Raw genomic sequence first — 21,973 nt, 5'->3', positions numbered from 1 at the left:
CTGATACTGAGGGGCTCGGGTACCAGTTTGGGATGGATTGTTTGAAGCCAAAGATTTGAGGAGGACTGCACCCTTACACCTGCCTATTTTCCAGTCTCCATCTGAAACTAGCCTGTGTACATGGAAAGTGTGAACCTCTGCAGCCCGGGCCTCAGTGAAGGAACACCTCTGGCTGGGCTGTGTTCATTCATCTCAAGGACAGTGTGCTCACTCCTGACACCCTCTCCACCCCAGACCAGGTGAGGCATTGCTGGGAAGGTGCAACCTCCTGCCACTTTTATTGGCAGACTGCTTTAAAGACTTCAAAGTGGGCCCACATGGTGTCCTCTTGTTGCCAGGATATCGCCTTGAAGTAGGCGAGGGAAGCACGGCGGCGCCTACCTTACGAAGAAAGAACGCTGAAGCTCAGTTAAGTGACTTGTCCAAGTTGACCTAGATCCAGGTCCTTCGTAAGATGCCTGCAGGCTGCACAATGGAAATATGAGGCCTCCACACACTCCCAGCACTTCTGCTGAGAGACTCCAAATTTAACTTCATTTAAATCTCTGGATACCTGACTAGGCAGCTAGCTCAGAGACAACTAACGGAACAGCAATCAACATCTTGTATCTGGCCTGTGGGGCAAGCATGCACCTTCCAGCCATAGAGAGCCTCCCAACGAGGCCTCCCAGGGCTCTGTGACCCCACGGTGTGTGTCAGGCCGGGACCTGTGGAGAGATTTTCAATTATGCTTCTGAACTTTGAAGAGATTTTTCCACCTGAAGGCTCCACTAGGCAAGTTGGTTTGTCTAGACCCAACCCACCCACAGCCTTGAAGCCCTAAAGGATCCTGTTCAAGTCTCAGCTGGACACTCAGGCTCCACATGCAGACAGGCAGCTTTCCCAGCCTTCCCTCCTGCTGACCACGCCAACCAACAAGTGATCGGCAACAGATGAGAAGAGAGATGGGTGAGAAAGGGTGCAGATGTTCAGGTGCAGATCGCGCTGCAGCGGGCCTGGGGGATCCCTAACAAGTGCCACGGGAACACGTGTTATGGGGCCTCGGACCACACGGGCCACAAACGTGGCAGAGACGATCTTTCCTCCGCCAAGCCTGGAATCCTGTGGCTTCCAGCCTTTCCTCTCTTCTGCCCCAAGGGCGCTGTTCATCCTCCCTCTGCCTCTAGCCCTCCTTCTTAAAACATCTGGGTGGGAGCTCGCCATGAGCATGCCCGGAGCCTCTCCTACCCACACCAGACGAAGGTGCCCACTGTCAGCCATAACCTGTGACTCTCCTCGGAGCCAAAGACCTGCATTCAGATTAGGAAATTTCCCTTTGAGAGAAAGTCAGCACCTCTGTACACAGTTTACTCTCCCACTTGCCCACTGTGTATCCCTCTGACATTTTTTTGTTCTACCTGGAATTTATTAAGTTTTGCATAGATGGCAAACTAATATACCAGGTCCTTTGTAGCTTTCAGACAAGCGGACATCCTCAGCCTGCTGTCTGGAACAGTTTTCTCCTGGCTGTCTGTGGCAATTTCTCAGCATTTTGTCTGCCTGCTTACTTCACTTGTGCCTTGTTGTGGAACTCTGTCTACATGTCTGGACCACTGGCCACCCTTCTCTTAAGGGCAGGGACCGTGAATCGCTGCCTCTCTGATTGTAGTCCCTGGCATGTAACAGCATATGTAGTAAAAGGAAATGAAAATTAAATTGTGCCTACTGCAGTTTGTCAATCTATATTGAAGGGTTTAGGGATAGGTGTGCTTTATGGCCTAGTAATTCCATTTTTAGGAGTTGATTCTAATGAAATCAGAAATAAGAGAATTCAATAAACACAGCATTATATAAAACCTAAACATTGGAAACATTCTAAATATTCAATAACGGAATGATTAAAAATTATACCTGTATTCATATATGCAGTTATTAAAAACTATATTTTTTAAGAACATTTAATGAAAATGTTTTTTATATATCATGAGGTTAAAAAAAAAGCAGCTTGCGAAGCTGGTTAAACAGCATGATCAAAATTTTGTGAAATATATAAATATAAATGCAGAACAATGAAATACAGGTAAAATATACCAGAAAGGTAATAAATACAGTCGATTGCTCAGTAGCTTGATTATGGGTGATTTTAACTTCTTTCTATTATGTGTTTGTATTCTCCATATTTCTTTTACAATGAACTTATGGTACATTTATAATTACATAACTTATAAATTATAGTCCTTTATGGTATATTTGATAATAATGTTTTAATTGGTTAGGTTACCTAATATTTGTTTGTTTTTTTCAAAAAGCCACCTCCTGCATTTATTTATTGATTCTATTATTCTTTTCCTAATTCAATCTTTCTGCTTCCCATCCTACAATTTTATTTTATTGTTATTGTTTTAAATTTTTACATTTGATCTTTTATTCATTTATTTTCATTCTCACTTATTTATTAGTATAATTACCTACTATAACATTTTCCTCTGAGCACTCCTTGAACTATATCATATACACTCCGATCTATGGTTTTTCATTATTACTTTAGATATTTTAATCTGATTTTTATTTACTCATTTATTCAAGGTGTGTGTATTTTCATAACAGTTTGAGTTCATAAAATTAGCTTCCAGACAGTAAGGAGTTTTGTTGTGGTGTTTATTTTCTAATTTTTTCTTTCATTCCTATTTTTAAAACATTGTGACCACATATACATATCAATATCTATCTATATATTGATACATATATATTAATACTCTTTTTATACTTTGGAATTATTAGTGTTTACAAACTAATTTAGGGATCAGCAAACTTTTTGTATAATGGGCAAGACTGCAAGAGTTTTTGAGTTTGTGACCCATGCAATCTCCCTCTCAGCTATTCAGCTTTGCACCTGGAGCACAAAGCCAGCCACAGACATGAAAGAATGAGCATCCCTGTGTTCCAATAAAACCTTATTTACAAAATCAAGCAGCAGAGCAGATTTGGCACATGGGCCGTAGCGTGTGGCCCTGTCCTAACATATGTCCTGATACACAGTTATTTTGTGGATGTTCTATGAAAACTGCAAAAGGACCATTGTCTGTATTTAGGCAGAATTCAATAGTTATATAAGTTCAATGACTAAGTTTACTATTCTTTACCTATTACTGTGCATTTTAACAAAGGTACATTAGTTAACTTCTCATTCTATTTCCTGCCATTTTATTTTATGAATGCTGAGCCGTGTAGTGTTCATATATATTAGATCTTCATGTTGGCATACCATTTTTCATTATGAAGGACCATTTTCATTATGAAGGCTCATTTCCTTTTGTGTGTGTGTCCAAAATATAGAGCCTTTTATTTAAATATCATGTAAGAGATGTCTAAAGTCTGTACAATGACTGAGTAAGCTTAATATAACAGGAGTAAGGAATAACTATTCCTAAAGAAAAATTTTGCCCATATGACTTGTTTTCCTTAAAAAAAACTCCTGTCGTCTGTGGTATCTGAAGGCTCATTTTCATTAAATGAGGTAATGCCTTTGTCCCTAAAGCAACATAATCTTAAATTAAGAACCCCCATTTTCTCCCTTTTACTGATATTTTAAATTTCATCCTTTCTATGTCACTTTGTTGTAGTTATGTCTCTTGTTTACCGTTTTTTAAAAAAATATTTATTTATTTGGCTGCGTCGGGTCTTAGTTGCTGCACGCGGGGATCTTCATTGCGGCGTGCGGGATCCAGTGCCCTGACCAGGGATCAAACATGGGGCCCCTGCATTGGGAGCGTGGAGTCTGAGTCACTGGACCGTCAGGGAGGGCCCCTCTTGTTTGCTGTTTTTGACTGGGTATTACTTAGTGAACAAATCTGAAAGTCTTAAAATAGGTGAATTTTATCTCACTCACATTTATAGGCATGACAGATGTATATATATATATATATATATATACTCACAGTTCCTATTTACTTTGTTATTTTTTCTGTCTATAGAATTTAATTAGTATTTCACAACGTGTTTGCATTCGTTTCACACACACTCTCTCTCTCTATATATATATATGTATATATACATAAAATGTTCTGAAAATTTGAGGGGTTATATTGTTTTCTAAATTTGTTCTTGATTACATTTATTTTTTTTTAACGTAGTTTAATTGTTTTTTTTATAAATTTATTATTTATTTATTTATTTTTGGCTGCGTTGGGTCTTCGTTGCTGCACGTGGGCTTTCTCTAGTTGCGGCGAGCCGGGGCTACTCTTCGTTGCGGTGCGTAGGCTTCTCATTGCCGTGGCTTCTCTTGTCGTGGAGCACTGGCTCTAGGCGCACAGGCTTCAGTAGTTGTGGCACGCGGGCTCAGTAGTTGTGGCTCACGGGCTCTAGAGCGCAGGCTCAGTAGTTGTGGGGCATGGGCTTAGCTGCTCCGCGGCACGTGGGATCTTACCGAACCAGGGATGGAACCGGTGTCCCCTGCATTGGCAGGCGAATTCTTAACCACTGCGCTACCAGGGAAGTCCTTGATTACATATAAAACCATAGATTTAACTAACACACCCTTCTGTATGTATAATAATTAAATTAGCATGTTTGTATTTCCTCTTCCTTTTCCTCCTATGAATTTACACTAAGAAAAATTATATAATAAACTAAAATTGGATTGTAAACTCGTATAGTATACTTTATAATAATTTTGAAACACCTATTTGCCCTGTGTTCTTAACTTCATTACAAATTCCTCAAGAGCGAGGATGTTGGTTTTGGCAGCCCCGCCTCCCCAGCTCTCTAGATAATAAGTACTCATGTCATTGCTAACAACTGATGACCTCTTTCTCCTAACATGTTCTTTTTTCTACCAGCCTTGGCAGAAGTCTTCCTTCTCATCAGACGGGCCTATACGATGCTTCTGACCCTTCCCTATCCCTTTACTTCGGCCTATGCTGGATTATGCCTTAGGAGTTTGCCTCCGGCAGAACCTTCGCCCAGACTATCTACCACCTGGCAGCTCCTACGGACACGTGAACCCAAGGGCGTCACGCCTCCGATGATTCCCCTATTATCCAAGACAACGTTAAAGATCACCCCAGATCAGCCCCCTTCCCTGGCCGACGGGTGGAGGCAAACAAAATCTTGGCGGGAGCGAGCAAGGGAGAAAAAGCGTGGGCGCCGAGGTGGGAATGAGGCGCCCCGCGTGGGTCAGCGCGGCGTCTCTTCCCCGCTCTTGATTTTGCGGACTGGAGCACGCACCTACCCGGTCGCGGCGTCTTTGGGGGCGGGCCCGCGGGGCGGGGCTGGGGGAGGGTCTTCGGGGCACAGGGCGGGGATTGACGGCGGGTTCGGGGGGCCGGGTCGGCGAGCCCTGGGCGGGGCGTTGGGTGAGTCCTCGGGGGCAGGGGGCGTGTCCTCCAGACTCGGGAGGTGGATCCTCAGGGCGCGAGTCTGGGCCTTGAGGCTCGTGGGGCGGGTCCTCGGGAACGTGAGCCGGTTTTCTCGGCGTGGGGCGCGTCCTCGGGGAACAGGTCCTCGGGACGCGGGGCGGGGACAGGCGACTGATCCACGGGGCGCGGAGCAGGACGTGGGCCCCTGGGGCTCGTGAGGGCGTGCCCTCCGAGCTCCGGGCGTGTCCTCGGGGTACGAGCGCTGGCGACGCGGGGCAGGTCGTCGGCGCGCGGGGCGGGGCGTGGGGCCGGGTCCTCTGGGTACGGGGCGGGGATTGGCGGCGGATGCTCTGGGCGCGGGGCGGGGATTGGTGGCGGATACTCTGGGCTCGGGGCGGGACGTAGGTTCTAGGGGCTCGGGGGGCGGGTCCTCGGGGCGGCGCGCGCCGGCTTCCCCTGCTCCTCCCGCGCGCGGCCCCTGGAGTGCCCAAGGCGCGCGGCCAGCCCAGCTCGGGCCGCTGCACTCGAGCTGCCCCGCGGCCGAGCGAGCGCGGGCCGGGGTCGGGGCCGCGGCGGCGGGTATTGCACCCAGGGTCCTTCTGCAGCCCCCGTAGCGAGGAGCGAGGGCGAAGACGAGGCTAAGCGGGGCCGGAACCATGAACCGGAGTTTCCACAAGTCTCAGACCCTGCGCTTCTACGACTGCAGCGCGGTGGAAGTCAAGAGCAAGGTGAGCCGGGGGCCGGCGGTCTGCGCCCCCCACCCCCGCGAATGAATGGGCACCCCAAAGGGGACTGGGAGGTGCGAGACGGACCGGCGCCAACTTTGGAACGCGGCGCCGTCCGTGGGATGTGCAGGGGTCCCGCGATCCTTCCCGCCCCTGCGCGCGCACAAAGCCCGGCAGCCCGATAGGGTTCAGCTGGAGCCCCGGCGCTCGGAGGGCCGCGCGGCCGCCTGACCCTTCGCGAGAGCGGCTCTTTTGTTCCACAAGCTGGCGGCGACCCGGCGCGCCGCACGGTGGAGGGGCGACATTTCCGGGGCGACCCAGGGGCTGCTCGGATTCGGGGCCGTGGAGGGGCCTCGGGGGCCCGGGCCAGGGGAGGGCCCTGGCCGCGCCGCCTCCTTCATTGCGGAGGAGTCTCGGAATCGGTGAGGGGAGACGGGCAGCCGGTCCCCGATTCCCGGACCGGACCCCCAGCCCCCGGTCCGGCCCTCTGTACCAGTCCCTCAGCCTCCCGGCGCGCCCCAGGCCCAGATTGCCCGGGCGCGCCGGGCCGGCGGCCCCTCCCGCTGCCCGCGCCCCGGCCCCAGCGTGCCCGAACTTGCGGGTTGCTGTGCGCGTTTGGGTAATTGGCTGATAGGATCTGGCGCTTCTGCCCTTTGCGGGGGCGGCTACTTCGCGGCAGACGCTTTTGTCTGCGAGGGTCTCAGTGGTGGACCCCGCGGCAGAGGAGGAGTTGCAGTTGTTCAGGGTCCTGGAGGGAGGGGGCCCAGCTTACCGCTGCCTGGGATCCGGCTGTCGCCCGTTCTCTGCGCGCCCCCCGCCTCGGTCAAGCAAGGCGGAGGCAACTGAGTGGTTGGTGGGAGGGGGCCGGACCCGAGGGTGGGCTCTGACCTCCAACTCTGCGCACGCTTGGGTCGCGGGGCGTGTGTGCCCCGGTCCGGTCTCTGGGAAGACGAACCCGGCGGCCCCCTGCCTGGGTTGCCCCTACCGGCCAAGGGGGGTGCTTTGGCGTAGGAGTTCCGGGGCTTCCTCCGAGGATGGGGGATTCTCTGCGTGAAGCCCACTGCAGTGAGTTGCGGCATTTCATCACCATCTTGTTGGACAGTCTTTTTAGGAACCCCTTATCTCTAACTACCCCGTGTGCTAATTCTGGGACCCTCGCCCCGCACTCCTCCCCGCTTTTAGCCCCAGAGTGCCCACATCCCCGGAATCAGAAGTGCCCGCTGTGAGTTGCGTGGGGGAGAAGAACCGACAGGCGTGAGTGGGAGCCCCAAATAATTGACGTTTCTTCAACTCAGTGGGAAGGTGGCTTTGTGGAGCTCATTGTCGCCTGCAATAGCCACTGAGCCCGTGTGGTGTTTCGTTTTAACTGTTTATTTTGAGATCATCATAGATTAACACGCAGTTGTGGAAAAGAATACAGAGACTTCCCCAAAGGTAACATCTTGTATCACAGTGTCGCATCCAGGACCTCATCAGACTTGTTCACGGGGTGTTTTTGGGTCACACGCTTTTGTCGTATGCTCATTCCTGAGACCCAGCGCGGTCACAACACAGACCACTTCGAACGCAAGGGTACCTCCTGCTGCCCTTTCACAGTGGCAGTTTGGTTCTAAGTGATTAACATCGCATGCTGTTCCTGAGTCTCACTGGCCACATTCCCTGTGCTCAGTAGCCACGGGCGGCTTGCAGCTGCCTGACCAGATTCAACTCCAGAGGGTCCGTCCAGAGGGACAGCCCTGGAGGAAGTGCCCTCACCAGGCCTTATCTTGCAGTTCTGCACTGTGGACACTGTGAGGACCCCTGGGGACTGGAGAGTAGGCGTCTGCCATTGCCTCTCCTGGGGAACTGGGGGCTGTGGGCGTTCGAGTGGCCCAGCGGGTTGCCTCAGGCTGCCCCACCTTCTTGACTCCCCAGTGAAGAAGGGGCACTGCCCCATGGCCCAAGCCTGGGTTCAAGTTCAGATGCATTGAATGCTCCACCGGGGGTGAGTGGCAGAGCGAGAGTTTTGGTTGAATTTGGGAGCACCCCTGGCAGGCCACACCAGCCTGGGCCCTGCTGGGCTGGCTGGTTATACACACAGCACCACGACTGACCCCCGCCCTTTTGGAAGAGGGGGCTTGCCTTACTGTTTGTCCAGAGGGTCCATGTGGCTCGTGCATCTGTACACGCCCTCCCACCCACCCACTTGGTAGTGAATACTTGCACGCATGGAGTCCATCTGTGCAGGGAGCGTTAGTCCAGCTGCTGATGTCAAAATATGGGAGGCCAGACGTTACGACAGCGATGTCTTTCCACCATCTAAAGGTAGCACTGTAACACCTGGGTTTGTATGTGGAGAAAGTGGTGCTCGGGAGCTGAGTCCGGTCGGTTCTGCCACCTACCCTTTGGAGTTTTCACAAGTTATTTAACTGTTCTGAGCCTTAGTTATTTCATCTGTAAAATGGTCATTGTACCTATTCCGCTAGCCCCCCAGGATCAAATGAGGTAATGAATGTGAAGTACTTTTAAACCGCAGAGCACCCACAATTGTAAGAGTTAAGCACTGCAGGTCAAGATTCTGTGGCATTTCAGGATATCAGGTCTGAAAATCTGATCCTCTCATAATTTTTGGCATTAGCCATCTGCCACAGCTGGTCAGTTCCCAAAGCCTTGGAGGCAGAGACATTATCTTGACCTGGTGAGTCTTCCCCATCGTATAGCCCCTGGCTCTCCCCCAGCATTTCTGTTTTAATACCTGTGATGCATCTATTTCTCTCCCCACCAGCTGCATTTCTCTGCACTTTGGAGTATAATTGCTTTACAATGGTGTGTTAGTTTCTGCCTTATAACAAAGTGAATCAGCTGTATGTATGCATATATCCCCATATCCCCTCCCTCTGTGTCTCCCTCCCACCTTCCCTATCCCACCCCTCTAGGGGCACGCACTTCTGACTCCCCAGTTCTGGTTCATGGGGCCGCCATTTCACACTCACTCTTTTTCCTCTCTCCCTGTAAGACCTGCAGTGGGGAGGGGCTGTGCAGCTGTCTGCGGGAGCATGTTTCAGGCCGAGGGGAGCAAGTCTTGGCCCATCAGAGGGGCAGCAGGAAGGCCAGTGCTGGGGGAGGGGTCTGCAGGGGCAGAGTAATTGGGGATGACTTGTTTGAGGAGAAGGCAGAAGGCCGCCCGGGGCCATTGCGAGCCACAGGCCTGAAAAGCCTAGAGGAGCACAGCTACCCATGTCCGCAAGCTGCTGTTCACTGAGCCCTCACCCTCTGGCTGGAGGCCCCTGTGTTAAATGAGGCCCGTGTTGTCCCGGTTTCCTTACCCCTCAGGCCTCATCCGGTTTTCTTCAGCCTCTGGGTCCCGTTTATGTGGCTTTCCCCCCACCTGAAATGTTTTCTCGAAGAATCTGCCCTATCCTGACCACCCTCTCCTACAAGGCTCATCTTATGTCTTCACCAGGCCAAGCCTTCTGCATCCTCTGACCCCTTCCCCGTGTTTCTCTCATCTTATGGCCTTTGTCACGGTGCTGGTGACAGGAACCCAGGACTGTGTTTACACCCCCATGGCTTGTTGTGTTCATTGTGTGAGGGGAGAGTAACACCTCTAAAGGTTTTAATCCAGTTTTGGCTGCTTGGTTTAGATAATGTTGGAGACTTTTCTGCATTCTAAACAAATACATTATCATTGTAGAAAATGTAGAAACCATAACAGGCACAAGGGGGTAATTCTCACATACAAAGTGTGGTCGCATGTCCTTCTGACCCTTTATATATGCATGTATACATGCAGATGTCTTTGTTTTACAGAATCAGAGTCATATTTTATAGGTATATTATTCTGTAGCCTTCAAGTTTCCGCCTTGAACTTAACAGTGAAGTGTTAAGTGTTTTCTCATGTCATTAATAATTTTAGAAAACATATTTTTGAAATGACTACGTAGTATTCCATCTTATGTGTAAACCATAATTAATCTAACTAATATCCTATTGGGTTATTTCCAGTTTTGTCCTAGAATAAACAATGCTGTGAATAGCAACTTTGCATTTAAATCTTTATATAAAGAGTACATATAGAATGTATATCATAAAAAGTATACAAAGAGTACTGATTCCCTTAATTCAATGCAGAAATTTTATTATGTCTTTAGGACAGATTCCTAGAAGTGAAATTACTAAGTGAAAAGTCTGCACATTTTTAAGGCTTTGAGTACATATTGCTGAATTTCCTTCTAGAAAGTCTCTTCTATACATGTGTACCTTGTTGCATGTCTAGCCCTCTCCCTCCCTCCAGTCCTGGGTATTTTCTTATTCTATCCCCATTTAATTTGTATTCTTGGGTTATTAGTGAATAGAAAATTCTTATATTTGTTAGCTATTTTATGTCTATTTTTAGCTGCCTGTTTCCTTCCACCCTTCTTTTCTTTTCATTAGTGTTCTTATTTTCTACTGAGTGATGGAGCTGCTTGTCCCAGGAGATTTTCCAGTCAGTGCAGATGGTGCTAGGTGACAGTGTTCCCTGTGGTCCCAGATCTTGTCTCTGCTGAGGTTGTCGGCTGCCTGGCCATGCCCTTCCATCTGGGGGCTGGAGCCTGGGCCAGGCCCTCCCCATGGGGTGGCTGGGCACTTGTCTCCTGTGGGCCAGTTGAGAACCGCCTGACACAGCTTGACTCACCTCTGTGTTTGGCTACACCCTTTTAAGATTCCGGTTTTGTTGTATCCGTGCATGTCTGTGTTTAAACAGGTTCGGTAACTTGATTTGGGAAGTTGCATCTAGAGGAGACTCTCATTAGGGACCCAGGTGGGGAGTGTCAGTCTGGTGGGCATGGATGGTGTTGCAGCCCACCTCCTGTGGGTCTGCGACCCGTGAGCAGCAGAAAGCCCTATGGGCGTTCCTAGGGGCACCCCAGTTAGCAGGGGTTCAAGCCCTTTCCTAGGACCCATGACATTTCAGATAGAGGGCTCTTCCAATTTTAGGGAAGGAAAGGAGTGTCAGGGCCTGGGAGATGCAACCATTCAAGGTTGCTTCTAGGTGTCAGAAGCTCTAATGTTTGTGAATCACATCCTGAATCGGCGAAAATAGAGAGGCATCCTGCCCCTTTCCCATGAAGGGGCCTCCTGGACTTTTAGAGGCAAGCAAGGAAGGAGCTTGGAATGACGATGGCAGAGGCGTCTGTGAAAGGGGCCTCAGGGGTCTGCGAGTTGCATTTGGTCAACTAGCTGTTTCCATGTTTATAGGCTCCCTACTTCCTCTCGGCAGATTTCTCCTCAGCTGTGAACCTGGGGAGCAATGTGAGGTGCTGTGCCCCTTTCTAGCCCCAACACACACCTGGTAGCCCTCCTCTGAGGCTGCCCTGAACACACTAGGGGTATAGAGATGGTCCAGGCTGGATGCTGCACTCTGTGTATAGGTTGCATTCAGAAGTATTTCTTAATATTTGGTTAACCACATACATATATACTCTAAATACATTGCAAATAATAATTCATTAATCCCCATCACAGCCTTGCCAGATGGGCTCCGTTATAGCCTCCCTTACACAAGAGAGCACTGAAAAGTCAAGGTGGCTCCACTAACCTGGCCCAGGTCAGGGAGCTCAGGCAGTTCGGCTCCAGACCCCATGCTCTTTACCATGAACGGTCTGTGGCCCTGTTGGAGGAGGACTGCTGCCCCTCTCCCTCTGACAAGCCCTCAAGTCCAGGTCCGGATACTGACGCAGGTGTTCACAGCTCACCCCGTGTAGAATGAGGCAGTCCCTCTCGGGCTGTCTGGATCTGGAGTTTGGAAGGGTTAGGCCTAGTGTTTTGCGGGGAGGAAGCTCTACTTTTCTTCCATCCGGGAGCAGTTTCTAGCCGTGTGGCCTTGAGGGAAGTCCAGTGTTCAGTAGTCATTCTTAAAAGCCTGTCATCCATTGATGTATTCATTTACTGAGCAACTACAGTGTGACAGGTGTGGGGTTCGTGCTGCGGTACAAAGGTAACCAAGACAGCCAGTATCCTCACCTTAAAAACGTATGATCCAGTGAAGGATCAGTCACTGATGGGCATATCGGAGTGGGTGGATGCGCGGGGGTCCTTCATTCTGATATCCGAAGTATCACCAAATCCACAGTTTCACATCTTGAGACCAGAGGTTCCCGGTGCATCCTGGCTGTCTTGCCCACATAGCAAGAGCAGTCGGTGCTCGGGCATCCAGGAGCTGCTCTTATCTTCTCTGGCGTCAGCAACAGCGGTGCCCCCACGGGTTGCTTTGAGATGAGTCAGAGCATCTTCTCCCCTCCTTGCTTCCAGAAGCAGCTGGGCTCTGGTCCCCACTTGTACGCATCTGGGGACTCTAGCTCTCTCCCTGTGCTACCTTTCTCAGTAGCACGCTCCAAGGAAAACATTCAGTGCCTAAAATGTGACAAGCAGTGCTTTGCATGCAGTAGGTGCCCAATAAATGTTAGCTGAGTTGAAATCAGATGATTTTCCTGATAGCTGCTAGTTCAGAAGTGGTCTGTCAGGGTACTTGCAAAAAGAACTGCTTTTTGGGGCAGGTGACCAAAGCTGGATTCACCAATTGACTTATTCCCAGGGCATCTCTGAGAGGGGTCAGGGGCCTTGTCATCTGCCTGCTAGTGCCCCGGAGGGGAAGGGAGAGAACGGGGTAGCAGATGAGCTGAACAAAGAAGAGAAAATTTGGAAGTTCAAAGGAAGCTGATTTAAAAGTCCACGTGGACACCGCTGCTGTTGTTAGTGTCTCCTTATTTCCTTAGTGCTAAATTGTAGGCTGAGAGCTGCAGGGGCCCAGCTCGGGGCATGTCGTCAGAACCAGCTCCTGTGCATCTCCACGAGTGCTGCCCACCCCTCTTCCCTGTAAACCCCACTGGCCCTACCTGCTTCCTCTGCCAGAGCGCCTGGGCAGCCCTGTGTTACCCATAGGTTAGGGGTAGCAGGACAGGGCTCTCACTGTTACAGCTGGGACAGCAGTTACCTTCGATGCCTCCTTTCCCTGTCCCCTAAGTTCAGTGCTTGCCAGGTTCCTGGGGTCCAGGGATATGTGTCCCGCACCCCACCATCCGTCTCTCCGGCTCGTCAAGACTGTGTTCCTCTGGGGCTCTGCAAAGATGCTTGCTGGTAGAGGAGACCAAGCGGGTGGGCTCCTCTCACCATCCCCAGCCAGAGCATGTGCTCTGTATTTTGGGGTATATGTGTAGCTTTTTACTTGAGGGAAGTAAAAAAAAAGCTTTTGCCGCTTAAGGAGCCTCCTGCATGGCCCATCCCTGTTAAATTCTTAGTTTGTCACCCACCCCAGGTCCACGGGCTGACCGTCTGCAACCTGATCCTCTCCTACACTTATGCAGGAAGCTCTGCCATGCCTCAAGGCTGAAACAGCTGCCTTTTCAGGAAACTGTTCCAGCCCCGCCTCACACCAGGGAATCTCCTGTGTGGAGTGCGGTGTGTGTGACAGTGAAGTACACTAATCTCAGGCGTGTGGCTTGATGAAATTTTACATGTTTGCACACCCGGTGAGCACTGTGCACACACAGTGTGGGACATTTCGGCTTTCAGGAAGTGCCTTCGTGCGCTGTATAGTCAGCCCCCATCCCCAGTGTAACCACCAGCAGGGCCTCTGTCACCAAAGATGAGCGTGCTGGTTGTCAGGCGCGATGTCACAATGCAGTCTGTGTCCGCAGGGTCCATCCATGTTGTGTGCATCCAGAGATCTGTTTTTTATGGATTTAAAGTATTCCTTTGTGCAGAAGATGTGTATATATATACAATGGAATTTTACTCAGCCATAAAAAGAAACAAAATTAAGTTATTTGTATTGAGGTGGATGGACCTAGAGACTGTCATACAGAGTGAAGTAAGTCAGAAAGAGAAAAACAAATACCGTATGCTAACACATATATATGGAATCTAAGAAAAAATGGTTCTGAAGAACCTAGGGGCAGGACAGGAATAAAGACGCAGACGTAGAGAATGGACTTGAGGACACGGGGAGGGGGAAGGGTAAGCTGGGACGAAGTGAGAGAGTGGCATGGACATATATACACTACCAAATGTAAAATAGATAGCTAGTGGGAAGCAGCCGCATAGCACAGGGAGATCAGCTCGGTGCTTTGTGACCACCTGGAGGGGTGGGATAGGGAGGGTGGGAGGGAGGGAGACGCAAGAGGGAGGGGATATGGGAACATATGTATATGTATAACTGATTCACTTTGTTATACAGCAGAAACTAACACACCATTGTAAAGCAATTATACTCCAAAAAAGATGTTAAAAAAAAGTATTCTTATGCATCCGTCTGTGTTGCTGGAGGTCCAGGCAGCCAAAGCCTCCTGTGAGCTCCCCTTCAGCGTGCTTGTGAGTTTCACTAGCCGTTCTCGATGCTGCTGGGGGCCGGTTGGCGGAGGCCCTGGTCAGGCTAGCGCACAGCCCACTGTGGCTCTTCTGGAGCGTCAGGTGTGCGGGCTCCGACCCTGGACTTGGGTGGATTTGGGTGGAGCAGCTGTTGTAGGGTTCTGAGGGTTAAGGAGTTCCCGAAGACCTTGAGCCACAGCTTATTAATAGGTTGTTGATTACTGAATCCAAACAAATGAGGAATTTGTCTTACAGAATTGAAGGGCCTTCCTTTATTTATTTTAAAAAATATTTATGTATTTATTTATTTGGGTTGTGCCAGGTCTTAGTTGCAGAGCGCGGGATCTTTAGTAGCAGGACGCAGACTCTGAGATGCAGCATGCAGACTGTCAGTTGTGGCACGCAGGCTCTGAGATGCGACACGCAGACTGTCAGTTGTGGCATGCAGGCTCTGAGATGCAGCACACAGACTCTCAGTTGTGGCACGCAGGCTCTGAGATGCGGCACGCACGCGGGATCTAGTTCCCCGACCAGGGATGGAACCCGGGCCCCCTGCATCGGGAGCGTGGAGTCCTGCCAGGACTGGCCTGCCAGGGAAGCCCCCCCCCCCCGCCCCGGTCTTTCATTTAATTCTGCAGTTTGAGTTGCTTCTGTCCTGCCTTCCTCTGCCCCGCTTTACCCCGTACTACCTGGCGTGGGCCCTTCTGGTGGGCCAGGTGCTCGGGGAGAAACTGAGACACGACATGAACAAGGACGGGCCTGGTGCTGCTTGACGGGTCCAGGACAGCTCGTGCCACGGTCTCTTTCTTTCTTTGAATTTTATTTTATTTATTTTTTATACAGCAGGTTCTTATTAGTCATCTGTTTCATACACATCAGTGTGTACATGTCAATCCCAATCTCCCAGTTCAGCCCACCGCCGCCCCCCCCCCCCGCCACTTCCCCCCTTGGTGTCTGTACGCTTGTTCTCTACCTCTGCCACAGTCTCTTTGGTGACGGTGCACAGTTGTCCTTTTGAAAACTGTCTGAGTTTCCCACGCGGAACGAAGACCCCCACGGCGGCCTTGACCGTGGCGGGCTGTGGAGCCAGGAGCTTCACGTGGCCTTCACCTAGGGGTGTCCCTGTGTCGTCCTGCAGCTCACCACTCGCACACCTGAGGATGTTGGTGAGCCGCACCCTTTGCCTTCGGGAATTTCTTTGCTCTCCCTGAAAGTCCTGCCTAGTGATCCGGCATGTTTATTTTCCGTTTCACGGCGTGAGTGTGCCTGTCGAAAGCTGGATTGTATGTCCGTCAGTCTACAGAGCAGATCTCTCTGTGCCTTTGCTTCCGAGACAGGACGTGGGGCACTGATGCACAGAGGCAGAAAGCCCCCCCGACGGCCTCCTTTGGGGGTGCGTGTTGCCATGGAAGGACCCTGGGGTCCCTGGTTAAGGGCTGTGGAAAAGAACTGTGAGGACCATTAAGCGGCTGTCTTTCCATGGTCAGCTATGCTAGAGGAACTGGGAGACTAAAGGAATGTTCGCGTCCTGTTTTCCACGCTTGGGGGCCTGAGCGACAGCTTCCCCACCCACAAGCCCTGCCCTTACTTCCCTCGCTGGCCTGGAATGATGACGGGCTGCTGCTGTGGGGCAAACTGCTCTGCCTGCACGAAGGTCCTTCACACAGAGGAGGAGGCGGCCCCTGGCTCCTGGCAGCAGCTACAGGCGCAGGACGAGCGGGGCACCCAGATTTCACAGGAACGTGCTCCTTTGGCCTGGAAGGGGATGCAGAAGCCCGTACGTCTGGACGCTCCTGTGGGAAGCAGTGTGTCGAGGGTTCTCCGGAGAGGAGCTGCCCTGGAGCAGCTTTGTCCCTGCTCGGCTCGAGCTCGGAGTCACCGGTCCTGTGCACCGCCGCCCCGAACTGGGAGCAGTTTCCCAGGAATGCGACCGCACTGCTGATCAGTGGTGCCTCCTCTCAGCCCACCCGGTGGTGGGTCACAGACTCTGGACACCGCCAGGCCGAGGATCCGCAGGGACCAGCCCTTGAGAGTGAGCAAGCATGTGCTATCGGGGTTGCCCTGCAGTCCTTCCTGGAGTGAGGTTCTGGGGAACGCACAGTCTCTGGGCTCCCTCCCTGCCCTAGGAGCTAGGTCCAGACTGGTGGGAGCAGTTGCCACCCAGGTCACCTCACCTGGAGGAGAGTCCAGGCAGGTGTGACCTTCTCTCGTCAGTTTCAGTGGCGTCTCATGGTTGCAGCTTCCCTTCTTGGAGCATCGGCTGTGTACCAGCTTCCTGCCGGCCCTTCTGCCGGGTGCTCGTCACAGATGTTTTCCTTGACGCTCATGACACCTTATACATGGGCTGTAGAGGGGAGGACCTGGGGTCTTGACCAGGCTGTTAGCTCGCCCAGCCAAGGCCCCAGCCAAGTGGCAGAATCAGATCTTAAACCCTCAATTGCTGTGCCATCCTGCTTCCCATCTAGTTATTATCCCCTGGTTCCACCTCATGGAAGACAGACAGCACCTACCTGGTCCAGACGTGCTCTGAAGTCACAGCATGTGTCTCTCCACCTTCCTCCCCAGCACCTCTTGGACACCAGCTCAGGGCTGCACTGCTTCTTAAATATCCCTCCTGCATCCTGTGAAATCCCCTCTCCTCGGCAGCCCCACGAGCTCTGGCCTGTGTACAGTCTGATTGGAGGGAGATGGGGAGGGTACAGGGAGAGCCTTTTCCTCTGTAGCACTGCAGAGGCTCTTTGCAACTGTGGTCAGTGTTAGCGGTGAGCTCCCAGGTCTCTAGCGCACTGGACATGTGACTCAGTGGAGGCCCCTTGGATTGCAAGGCTGGGGGTGGGCAGCGCCTGCTCAGCTTAGCTCTGAGTCCCCATCCAGAGATCGGGGTTAGGGTCACACTCCTGAGCACAGCTTTTCTCTCACAGAGTTATAAAAAGGTGGTTTCACTGTGAAAAATGCCCTGAACAACAACTGCCTGCCAGTGGCGGAAGGGACAGGGCCTATGGAAGCCGTGACTCGCATTCAGAAATTAGGAAGGTGGCTCAGCTGAAGGAGGGAACGCTGCTGTTGGGGGCCCGCGAGCTTCCTGCTCTGTCATTTATAAACCCACACCGGCAAAAGGTCTCACTTTATGATGCTGGCAAGTCTGATGCTTTGAGAAGGGCTCAGTACAGCCCTGGGAATGCGTGTGGAAGGTCTAGCTCAGTGCAAAACTTCTCCACGCGTGCTTGGCCAAGAAGAGCAAAAGCTCCGGGAGCAAAGCTGATCGAGTGCGAGCTGGTGACTAGCTGCTGTTTGCTGGAATCTCACTCCGAGCAGCACATGGATGTGTATTCAGTTCTCACAACAACCCTACGAGGAATATGCTTTGTCCCTCTTTTACAAAGGAGGAGATAGGCTTGGAGAAGTTGAAATTATCGAGTCACCCAGCCAGTCAAGGTGAGTCAGGACTTTGAACCTAGTACACTGGTCCAGAGCCTTCGCTCTTGGTGACTCTGCCTTTTGTGTGATAAGCTACCACTGGCCCAGGCAGCGTCCCGCCTCAGCTCATCCCCTCCCTGGACACTAACGGTTTTCCATGCACCCTGAGCTCATGTCCGAATGTGACCTTGCCTCCGCACTCAGGCTGGGGCTCCAGTCCTCTGCCTGAGCGGATTTCTGTTCCAGGAAAGTTCTGTGAAGACAAAGACAGATGAGCACCCTGGCATTTGCCTCCACACTCTGGCCCAGGTGGACCTTCCAGTCCGCCAGCCCCACCTCAACACCAGGGTCTCCCTGCATGTTTACCCCCAGCTTCTAGAGCAGCCCGACTCGGGTTCATGCTGCTAACCCCACCATGGCCCCCCTTTGTCCACGCTGTCAGCTGGTCTGGGTGCCGTCCCTTCCCACGTAGGGCGTCCCTGTCCCTTGGAATTCTCACCCACACCATGGGCGCTCTTTAGGTCTTGTCTAAATTCTCCCCTGTATTAGCCTCAGTTCCTTCATTTACTAGCCTTGTACCCGTGCACTGTTATGGAATCCTTCCAGGCCTCAGTCTCCTGGTCTGTAAAATGGGAACAGTGACACCTCAGGGTCGCCGTCAGGGTCACGTAGAGCATGCACGCAAAGCTTGGCGCCCACCACACCTCCTCTACCACCGTGGAAACCCCTGCCAGGCAGGGACCACAGGCCATATTCCTAAATCTCTCCTCCACTCTCAACCCTGCCCCACCGCTACATTTAGCAGTACTGGGTCCATGGGTGCTGGCCACGCATTCATGAGCAGAGGAGTGTGTGCCCACCTGTCTGGAGCACACGTGGGGCTCGTAGAGGTGACCACAAGTGCAGTGGGTTCTCAGTCCCCAGCAGCTGTCTGGCAGCCTCATGCAGGAATTGGTGCTTGTCTGAGCAGTTCTGCAGGTGCTGACAGCTGTGCCATCATTGCTGTGGATTGAGGTGGGTGGACGGGGCACAGCAAGGGGCCAGGCTCCGCCCCATCTGACTCACAGGTCTGTGGCCCGATTTTAAACTGTCCCAGCGTGTCAGCCCAGGAGGTCATCCCATGGCAGGTCCCACGCTCTGACAGATGCCTCGTTAGGACGACAGCCTGTGCTACCTGATCATCCCATAAATGGAGGTCTCTCCACAGTTTTCCACGTGGCATGCTGTGTACACATGTTCCTTGGCCCTGTCCTGAAATGGTCCCGAGGTGCTGGCGTTTACCCTACGAATGTATGCTCCTGAGATCTTTTATGGTTGGAATGTCGTGTTGATTGTGACTCCAGGACCCACCCCGATGAAGAGCAGGACATAGGTCACAGCCCACAGGGCTGCCCCGGCAGCCTCCTCGTGCACACAGTGAGGTCCTGCCCCCCGGTGCCTGGGCTGTTGGGAGCTCCTTCGGGCCACATGTGGGTGATGTGCTGCAGCCCCTTCTCCATCTGCTTGTTGCTTTCCTCGTGCGCACAGTTTAAACCAGGGCCTGTGTCATGCCACTTCTTCGTTTACGTTTCTCAGTTTGTCATTACACATTTGCACATGTGATTACTGTTCAGCGTCTCAGTGTTGGGCTTTCAAGCTAAACCATCAGCCTCACGAAGACGCTCATCACTGGCACAGGGCCTGGCCCGTATTGGGCATTCAGTGAAATCTTGTTGAATGAATGAATGAGTACTAAAAAGTAGCCCAGGGCTTCCCTGGTGCAGCAGTGGTTGAGAGTCCGCCTGCCGATGCAGGGGACACGGCTTCGTGCCCCGGTCCGGGAGGATCCCACATGCCGTGGAGCGGCTGGGCCCGTGAGCCATGGCCGCTGAGCCTGCGCGTCTGGAGCCTGTGTTCCGCAACGGGAGAGGCCACAGCAGTGAGAGGCCCGCGTACCGCAAAAAAAAAAAAAAAAGTAGCCCATAGTGGTTACTGGCAAGATGCTTACTGGGATGTTTATGACACTGCTTTTGAGACTTTAGTGTGTACCTGGGTCACTGGGAATCTTGTTAGAATGCAGATTCTGATTCCATGTGCCTGGGCGCAGCCCTGAGAGCCTGGTTTCACTGGCCAAAGGTGGGCCAGGTGTACACAGCTCCCTGGGCTCTTGGCTTAGGCAGGAGTCCCAGGCCCGGGGTGGGGCCTTGCTGCTTTGTTCTGTGTTGCACCCAAGTAATTTTCAACCTGATTGGGATCACACTGTGGATTTACCGTTGGGTTGTGTTTTCTTTCACTTTCCATATTGTAAAGGCTTCCTTGAGCGCTGAAACAGCACCTCTGTTGGCTTCATCGTATTTCATCCTGCGCGCGTGCTTCATCTGTTTGACGAGCTTTTACAGTTTCCGTTTTTCACCGTATTTTGATGAAGATTTTCTATCAGAATCTACCTGTGCTTCTCTTCCTGTGATTGCTCTCACCTGAGGGGCCGGGGGTGGTGGCCTTGGTATGGGGTGGTGCCCCGGGGTGGGGTCGCCTGGGGGCGGAGCCTCTACCGCAGGATCCAGGGTGCTGGGCTGGGTCGCTTCCTGCAGTGAGAAGGCTGGGTAACGTGTATGCATCGTTTGAAGTCTGCGTTGTAAGACAGCCTTTACTTATAAGGGGTCGTTCGTGTGTGGAAGAACATAGTAGCCCCCTGGATAACCCTCAGGTATCTTCAAGAGAAACACATTTTACAATAGGAAAATGAGCTGAGGAATCCTGGGTGCTTCAGCCCCAGGCCGCTGCCAGGGAGCAGTCAGTGGGGATTGGAATGAGAAGATTTAGCATCTAGCATCCTCCTTGGTCCCTCAAGATTAGGGCAGAGTCTCAGGATCACTGGGAAGAGTCTAGCCCTGAAGATTTTTGAAGGAAAGTACTGCTTTCACAGTAATGGTTAAATTGTTACAGTGGTCAGAAGCAGCTAACCTGCTCTGTGTGCATAAAACCTTAAGGTAGCCGCATCCTACAGATGGGATAACTGAAGCCCAGAGAGCTGTAGCGCCAGGGCGACCTGTCCAGGCCCTGTGGAAGGGATCCAGCAGGCCTTTGAGCTGCCATGGTCTGTGCTCCTATGTAGCTTCCAGCAGGTTATGGAAAACACGTGGCTTCCATCAGCCCATCTCCTTACATTCTCTCCTTCTCCCCATGGCACTTACCACTTTCCTACACACTATAGGATCTGCTTATTCACTATTTTTACTGTTTGCTGTCTGTCCCCCCCACTAGTATGTAAGTCTCATGAGGACAGACATTTTTTCTGTTTTGTTCACTCACGTGCCCCAGTGTGAGGGGCCGTACCTGCTTCTTGGAACCTCTCCATGGATATTCTCTGCGTGAGTGAGAGCAGGGGCCATACCTTATTACTAGCTGTCCACTCAGCAGATGTACTTTGAGTGCCTGCTCTATGCCAGGGTCAGTGGGGATAAAATGGAGACCATAGTTTTCTTTTTGAAGCTATAAAGTCCAGCTCATGAAAATATTTTTTCAATGAATAAGTTCCTCCTTGGGGGACTTCCCTGGCGGTCCAGTGGTTAAGCCTTCGCCTTGCAGTGCAGGGGGTGCGGGTTCTATCCCTGGTCGGGGAGCTAAGATCCACATGCTTCGAGGCCAAAAAAACCAAAACATAAGACAGAAGCAATATTGTAACAAATTCAATAAAGACTTTAAAAATGGTCCACATCAAAAAAAAAAAAAGTTCCTACTTGGTCGTTTGGAGGAGTGAGTTCACATGAATGAAGAGACACATGTCACGTGAAACGACACTTTTGTAAAAGTGTCCTGGTGGTTCTTGGGGCCTCTCTTGTGAAAGGGAGCGGCAAAAGCAAACGATGCTTCTCGGATGTTCTCCTCTTTCTAGGGTCAGTTCTGCTGCAGGGAGGGTGTGGGGCGGGCAGTGGTGGGAGCGACCTAGAGGCTCGGGGTCTACCTTCCTGCCGCAAATGCAGGGTGCCCACCGCGTGGTCTCTAGCGGAGGGCACACCTTCAGGCAGCCACTGGGTCTGAGACCCCCTGAGCCTCTGTGTCCTAAAGCTGGTACTTGATGTTGAGCTGTGTGCCCTCTGAAGCAGAGGCACAGCCAGAGTGTGTTACACCTGCCAGGTCACACCCCTTTGCAAATATTCATTGAAACAGTGCCTTTGCTGGTGAAGGTGT

At 51.7% G+C, this 21,973-nt stretch overlaps 1 protein-coding gene across 1 annotated transcript in view; it reads left to right on the top strand.

The window, feature by feature from the left end:
* The first annotated feature begins 5,905 nt into the window (after positions 1 to 5,905).
* Positions 5,906 to 21,973, top strand: part of PARD6G (par-6 family cell polarity regulator gamma) — a 107,700-nt gene continuing 91,632 nt past the window's right edge. Inside the window, exon 1 of the mRNA XM_022560033.2 lies at positions 5,906 to 6,064. Coding sequence (XP_022415741.1) covers positions 5,993 to 6,064 — 72 coding nt within the window. The 5' untranslated portion in view covers positions 5,906 to 5,992. The remainder of the gene's footprint in view (positions 6,065 to 21,973) is intronic.

The sequence above is a fragment of the Delphinapterus leucas genome, chromosome 14 (genome assembly GCF_059928025.1).
Source record: "Delphinapterus leucas isolate spDelLeu-1000000601 "Yukka" chromosome 14, BTC_Dleu_Yukka2, whole genome shotgun sequence".
NCBI classification, from domain to species: Eukaryota; Metazoa; Chordata; class Mammalia; order Artiodactyla; family Monodontidae; genus Delphinapterus; species Delphinapterus leucas.
This window is presented reverse-complemented; position numbering and strand designations above follow the sequence as displayed.